Source organism: Haemaphysalis longicornis, unplaced genomic scaffold (assembly GCF_048455015.1).
Source record: "Haemaphysalis longicornis isolate Haplotype H1 unplaced genomic scaffold, Haemaphysalis longicornis Haplotype H1 scaffold_3, whole genome shotgun sequence".
In the NCBI taxonomy this organism is placed as follows: Eukaryota; Metazoa; Arthropoda; class Arachnida; order Ixodida; family Ixodidae; genus Haemaphysalis; species Haemaphysalis longicornis.
Genome location: NW_027526335.1, coordinates 24,229,337 through 24,236,614, shown reverse-complemented (window position 1 = coordinate 24,236,614; position 7,278 = coordinate 24,229,337). Strand labels below are relative to the sequence as shown.

At 48.1% G+C, this 7,278-nt stretch overlaps 1 protein-coding gene across 1 annotated transcript in view; it reads left to right on the top strand.

The window, feature by feature from the left end:
- The first annotated feature begins 4,209 nt into the window (after positions 1–4,209).
- The window catches only part of LOC144175177 (uncharacterized), a 14,642-nt gene continuing 11,573 nt past the window's right edge, over positions 4,210–7,278 (top strand). The window contains exons 1-2 of the mRNA XM_077704282.1: positions 4,210–4,246; positions 4,798–5,093. Of these exons, the coding sequence (XP_077560408.1) occupies positions 4,210–4,246; positions 4,798–5,093 (333 nt within the window). The remainder of the gene's footprint in view (positions 4,247–4,797; positions 5,094–7,278) is intronic.

Genomic DNA, 7,278 nt, shown 5'->3' with positions numbered 1-7,278 from the left:
TTCAGTGTAACCGTCGATCAGCGGGGTTCAATGTATCCATAAAGCGTATCTTGAACGGGAAGAAACGGCTGTTCCGGCAAGCTAAGAAACGCTATAACAAACACAAGGTGGCGTGCATAGAAGCAGATTGCATCACTGTTTAAAAAGCAATCAAAGAATTTAAACCAGCTGCTTTTAGGGGCGAAGCTCCTTAAGGCGTGGGTCTGTCCATCCTCGACGTATGTATGTAGCCACCTCTAGTTTAGTTCTTGGATTGTTTACTAGATGGCGTGGCTACCTCTAGTTTAGTTCTTGGATTGTTTACTAGATGGCGGTACTTGTATATGATGAAAAGATGCGCTTGGATTGTTTACTAGATGGCGTGGCTACCTCTAGTTTAGGTCTTGGATTGTTTACTAGATGGCGGGGAGCGTTGTAATAAAATCCGTTCGCTGTTGGCGCGCGCTCGGAGTCGCCCGATGGATAAGGCTGCAGATGTGCGAGCCCGCGAGGCAGAAGCGCTCCGTGAAGCTGCGCGACGCCGCCGCCAAGATCCTGCCGTACGAGAGCGGGAGGCCGAAGCGTGTCGTCTGGCTGCGCGACGACGCCGCCAAGATCCCAGCGTTCGAGAACGAGAGGCCCAAGCGTCACGGCAACGGCGCGAGGACCCTGCCGTACGCGAAGCGGCACGGCTGCGGCGCGAAGAGGATCTCCAACGTCAGAGAACGGGAAGCGGCGAGAAAGCGCGCGTATCGGCAGGCAGACCCCGATGCAGTGAGAGCTCGTGAGGCGTCTGCAAAACGCATCAGGCGAGCTCAGCCCCAAGGTGCCGACGCGCGGTTTAAGCGAGACTTTCTAGACGTTACGTTCGGACACAGATGTAGTGGGCGAACTTTCACTGAAGAGTCACGGTTTTACCGATGATTTCCCCTCAGGAGCTTCGCCCACTCATCATCATTCACCCCGTGGATATGCTGTGAAATTTTTTTTACCCCACACTACAATCTTTTTTGGCTAAAATACAAAAAAAAAATTGCAAAATCGTCAAGGGTTCCGAATGTAACACCATATCGTTAACTGATGTAGATGGTGCTGCTGTTACGCGCGAAGATTGCTGTTCCGTGCTTAATGATATGTTTTCATATCGAAACCATTTTCGAATAACCTGATACCTCCCACTTATTTATCTGGAGTTGTTAAGATGATTTGTTCTGAGATGGAGCCCTTGGTTATTGATCATCATGGTGTCTTGAAGTTGATTCGTAATTTAATATTTCCGTCCCCGTAAGGAATAGATGGCACTATTTCAAAGCTCCTGGAAAATACTGAAGTATACTAGTCTATAATTAGGTGCGGCATTTTTTCGCAGTCTTTTTGTAGTGTACTTTACCGAACGTTCCCTAAAGCCTGCAAGGTGGCTTTATTGTTTAAGACTAGCGACGTGAATCCACCTCTAAATTACCGCCCTATTTCTGTAACAAGTGCGCCATTCAAATTTGGAGAGCATATAATATACTATAATCTTATTAACTTCCTACAGACAAACTCATTTTCTTAATCCTCTCAGCATGGCTTGCGTAAATCATTTTTCTGTGATAGCCAGCTTATTTCATTTACACATGACGGATGTGCAGCGTTATATAATCGATTTCACATTGACCACATTCTTATTAACTTTTCTAAAGCCTTTGGCCGTACCTCACCAATTACTTTTTCATGAACTAACTACACCCAACACTGACCGTAATATTATCTCGCGGATTGAAAGCCGTTTAACTAATCGAACACAATTTATCTCTGCTAACAATTGCGACTATTCACTTTGCCCTGTCACTTCCGGGGTTCCGCATGGTTCCCTTCCTGAGACCTTGGCTTTCTCTCTTCTATAATAGTGACTTGCCTAACTCTGTAACATCCTCCATAGGGTTATTTGCAGACGACTATATCATTTACGGCGTAATATCATCAAATTTTGGCACTCTAACATTGCAGTCTGATCTGGATAAGATTTCTACCTGGTGCGATATTTGGAAGATGCGTCTTAACAGCCAAAAGTGCAAGCTACTAAAAATTTCCCGCAGCGTGGTTCCGCCGAACTTATGCAATTATCGCATTATAATTTTTTTTAACTCGAGTTAGGCGAAATAAATAATTGGGTGTCTACATAACATCTAACCATTCCTGACAAACTCACATTAACCGTATCGCTAACAACGCCAACCGCACGCTCGGTTACCTCCGTCGCAATTTCTGAGTGGCCCCTGCTAACGTAAAGGTACTTGATTACAAAACACTAATACGCTTTAAGTTGGATTGTGTTGCTTTTGTGTGGAACCCTGGCGCAGGCTATATAACAAATGCAATATAATCTATACAAAAACGTAGTGCCCTTTTCATTCTTACCAACTACTCTTAAACATCAAGCGTAACATCTGTGAAGGCTTAAATCTCCCTCTTCATTCACACCATAGAAAAGTAGCACTATTAACACTACTGCACAATATTTACTATAGTACAATCCAGGACTAAAAAAAATTTTCTCTGAACCTTTGTATATATCATCATCGCCATGAATTGTTCATTCTCGATTGGCGGATTTATTTTTTTACTCATTTATTCCTAAAACTACCAATGAATGGAACCGCCTTCCGGTCTCAATGGGTAGCATAACTGATCCGTCTGCACTTAAAGTTGCAGTTGAGAAATACTTTTGTTGACCCGCATATTTTTCTATCTTCCTTTTTTGATAACCTCTTTTGCGTATTCATGCTGTGTTCTTTCCACGGCCTTCTGTAACGCCTTTTGCCCTTAACGGTCCAATAAATAAAATGAATGGAGATGTTCCAGCTTGAATAAGCAGCACGTAATCTGTCGCAGCCTACAAGACGAAAAGGCTGGGCCATGGTCATTTCCTTGTGATTGAAGAATGAATTGGCGCATTTATTCATAATGAGATCACGCGATGTCGTGAACGTTGTCGCCAAGCGCTCACGAGAAATTACCCTGGAGTCGACGGCGAAAAAGGCTAGACCAGCTAACGCTATCGATCGAATAAAATGCGAACAGAGCATTTGACGCCAGAACTGCGAATGAATGTACGCGGAATGCCGAGAAGTTGTAAGAAAGAAGTCCGCTAATTGATGGAATCTCTACTTTAAAAGGTAATTTAAAGGTGAGAAATACAAGCAACCCTTCCTGTTTGTTTGTGACTCGCAGACATTTTAATAGTATTGTGCGGTACACACTTCACCGTCTTGGTGTGGTACTCAACTGAGTGTGGACATGTGTAACGATGCAGGGCTTTGCACCACTTCGAACACTTCAAGGTGGCTCACATTCACAAAAAAAAAAAAGCGCAAGCGGCTGTCGGCTGATGGTTCAGCTCATGCCCACAGTGCCATTAATACGTAGAATTCTTCAGCTATGGCACCTCGCGTTCAACGGGCTTCGGTCATCCACGTATTTCGCGCTTCCGTTATAGAATTAGCAGTTACATAAACAAGAACTGCTATTCCATCGCTTTACAAGTGATATTTAGCCCATAATATTTCGCATTTTCTGGCAATGTCACGGGTCTCAGAACACGCGCTGCTTACTTAAAGAAAGACGTGGATCGTGCGCTCCACTGCACGGTTTCTGCGGTTCAGAACACGCGCTGCTTACTGCGATCCCACTTCTTTGAAAACATTAAACATTAAACCAATAACTCTCAAGATTATTTTAAGACCATGGATTTGTCCCTCGAAGCAGCGCCAAGCTCTACAGAGTCTGTTCTCTTATTTGGGTGGCATTGGCCTACTTTTAAAATTGAAAATGACGTGGCCCAAGGTCAGAACAAAAACCAAGTCTGTGAAAGGCCGTTATCGCGCCAAGTCCACGACAGTTTTTTTTTTTTCTTTCCTGCCCAGGTCTTTCTTTGGCCTTTTCTTTCCCCATACCTTAACAGAGAAGGCGACTGTAAACGCCGGCAAACCTCTCTGTTTTTTTTAATTAAGAGCATTTTCTCTCCCCCCCCCTCTCTCTCTCTCTGCGCACTGAGGAGAAAGACGTAGATCATACGCTCCACTGCACGGTTTCCTGTGGCTCAGAACACGCGCTGCTTACTGAGAAGAAAGACGTGGATCGTGCGCTCCACTGCACGGTTTTCCTGCGGCTCTACGGTCCAGGACCTCACTCCGCCCGAGTTTTCCCTCCGCCTGAGTTCTCCCTCCGCCCAAGATCTTCAGCACCATGGACAAGCAAGGTCATGGCAGCAAGTCATCCCCAGGTACGCAGACAAGGCAATTTCATCTCAACTCATCCCACGGGCGCTATTCTAATGGCTAATTTGTGGTACAGCACCGCAATTGAACTCCATTTCCCGCTCCGCGTATAAAATATATAGGCATAACTGTGCCCTCCCTCCTGCGTACACCACCCGATACGATGATGTGGAGCAGTAAGCGGAGCACGCCGCAATAAATGGCGGCTTCTTTTAGCCTCTGCCTGAAGGCTGCTGTCAAGCAGCGCCATGAGGGCAGAGGGTTGCGTCTACCGTGCAGTCGCTCATAAAGGAACAAATCTAGAACGTACAAGTTCTTGATCACGTAATACCATGTGTGACAGCCTCCGCACCTGCTTCGTGATCGTGCGATCATCCTACCTCAAACGTCCCACGGTGAACGATGCTACGCACCTTTATGGGTGCGCGAATCACTCCGTAATAATCTCGATGGGCAAGGCGCGCTTCGGGCAATTAGTTTACCTAATAGGCTACCGTCTCCTTTTCGCTACGACACCTCTGCTGCCCAGCCGGATCTGCCGCAAGCAACCTTCCAGGCTCGATGCTCCGCGACCCGACCAAGGCGGCCGCCGCGCCTCCCGTGCGCCGCAGTCGCGGCAGGTCGGCTTCGAGCACCTCGTCGAGAAAATCGAGCATCTCGTCGAGAAGATCGAGCACCTCGTCACTCCGCTCGAAGGCGCCGTTGGTTCCGCAGTCGGCGTTGGTGACGGCCGCTTCGCACGAGCTCGAGCTGGACAGCCGCAGGCACCTTAAGCGGAAGCACCGCAGGGAGCAGGCGCCCAGCCCCGTCGACGCCACCGAGGCTGTTCTGGACGCCAGCGATGCGCTTTCGGTATGTGTGTGTCCGAAATTATGCGAGTTTTTTACATGCACAATTAGAAGCTGTAATCATGCTACGAGGAGCGGTTAGTGCAGGGCGCAAATTGGAGACCTGTAACTCGCGCCGAGGCCTTGCGCGTTCGGGCGTTTTTAAAAACAATAGTCTTTATTGGCCCACTTGGACACGGAAATTTCGGTCTGTCTGTATGTATGTCATCTGCTTTCTTCTCTGTCTGCTAACTCTCGATTGGGCAGCCCGGCCAAAACTAACGCAAATGTTGCCCGAGATGTTTATATTCATGCCTTGCACCGACGTCACAACGGGGAATGCTGGGATGCATAATCTCCATATTGGAGCACCGCCGACTCCGCGGATACCCTACACGGCGCTGTCTCCGCGCGGCTGTGGAAGCGGCAGCGACTGAACGGCGTTTCCACAATGGTGTTGTGCGCTGTTGTCGGCTGCTCGAACCGTAGCAAGTCGAATTCGAGGGAGAAATCGGCGAACAGCAGCCTATTTCGTCTACCGAAAGTTGTATCAAATCAGTGTGAACGGACGAAAGACCTAAGTGCGAGACGGCGAACCCAGTGGCTATCACGCATAAAACGTGCTGATCTCGATCCCAACAGTCGTCGCATTCGAGTCTGCGGGGCCCACTTTGGGACAGGTAAGCCAGCAACGTCTACAGCAAATCCAAGCGCCGCGTACAAATGTAGAAAATGTGTATTTTGTGCTTGTAGGCAAGCCAGCCAAGATTTGGGACGAGGCACACACTGACTTGGCGCCGTCGCTTGCGCTTGGCTACGGCCCAACAGCTCGTTGTACCGATCGTTACGAACGATCGAAAAAGCGGCGTACAGGGAAAATTTAAAGACCGCTGAGACCGCGCGACGCAGTCCAGATAGCGACGAAGTTGACGAGAACGAAAATGAGACAAGTCACAAAACTGGAGGAGTAAACAAGATAGTTCACGATGTCTCCGTGCATCACTTCGGGAAACTGGGCAACATCGGTTACGGTGTCCAGTCCCGGCCGCAGCGAGTAGGGATCCACGCTGTCGCACATCCGACTCTTTTCCTCGTAGCGTGCGCGGGCTGATCCGATCAGCTGCGCACGATACGCCGCGTCGAGAGCCTCGACTCTCGAAGCTGGGGGCATTTTGCTCAGAAAGCGGTAAGCCTGTAGTGGGTCGGGTGCATCAGCCGAGAAACGAGTGCCTAGGAGAAATATTCTAGGCACTCTACACACACTACGCATACCGAGCGGCGCGCGGTGCTCCAACATGGGCGCGGTAGCTATATAAGGACCATAGTAGCTATAGAGTGTACTCTCTAGCATCTCTAGTAGCTACGAGCGGGCGGAAGTGACGTCACGTGCAAGCCATGTATACGTAATGCCATTTCTAAACGTCTAAAACTGGCAGAAACGTTCATACTTGTCAACATTGTTGAGCAAAAACAAAACGTTACACATATATGAGGCAAAACATCAATACATGAGTACTACTTGCAGTGCATTAAAAGTACGTGGATTGTTGATCTTTGCGATAGCAAATAAAACACTGCCGCCACTGTAGTAAAATATTCGCCGTAGAAAGAAAAAAAAACGCCACGCCGAGCGCAGCGCTCTGCTACCGGTGGCGTCACTAGGCAGTGCCTCTGGGTACGCACGTACGTGTGATTCCCTGGGACATAGCTGGGTGGCGCCACCAGTGTCTCCAGAGGGCATCTTCGCTGGTGCGTTCCGCTATAGTGCCTAGAATATACTATAGTTCCGCGGTTCGTATTTCCTTTCTCCATTACTGTCCGCGGTGACGAAATTGCACAGTCGTGCATTCCTGCATACATTGTGTGCGGAGTGCACATGAATATGGAAAGAGCGGCGCCAGATCACGTGGTTTTTCACCCTTCAGCGACTTCAGAAGACTACCGCCTTTCGACGACATTAGCAGCAAAGCAAGCAGATACGCAGCCAATTTCTTGTACGACTATTGTCTTTCTTGGGCTACTTGAACCCAAAAATTCTGGTCTGTCCGTTTGTCGTGTATCCAGCCATCCGGGCAAAAGTAAATGAATACTTAAAGGAGAAGTTTATACAGGCAAAACTTTTCCAAACAACTACATTTTTTGCCATCATTCGCAATTTTCAACATTGTGGAGAAGAGGCATTTTTGATGCAAAACATCAGCCCATAGCTG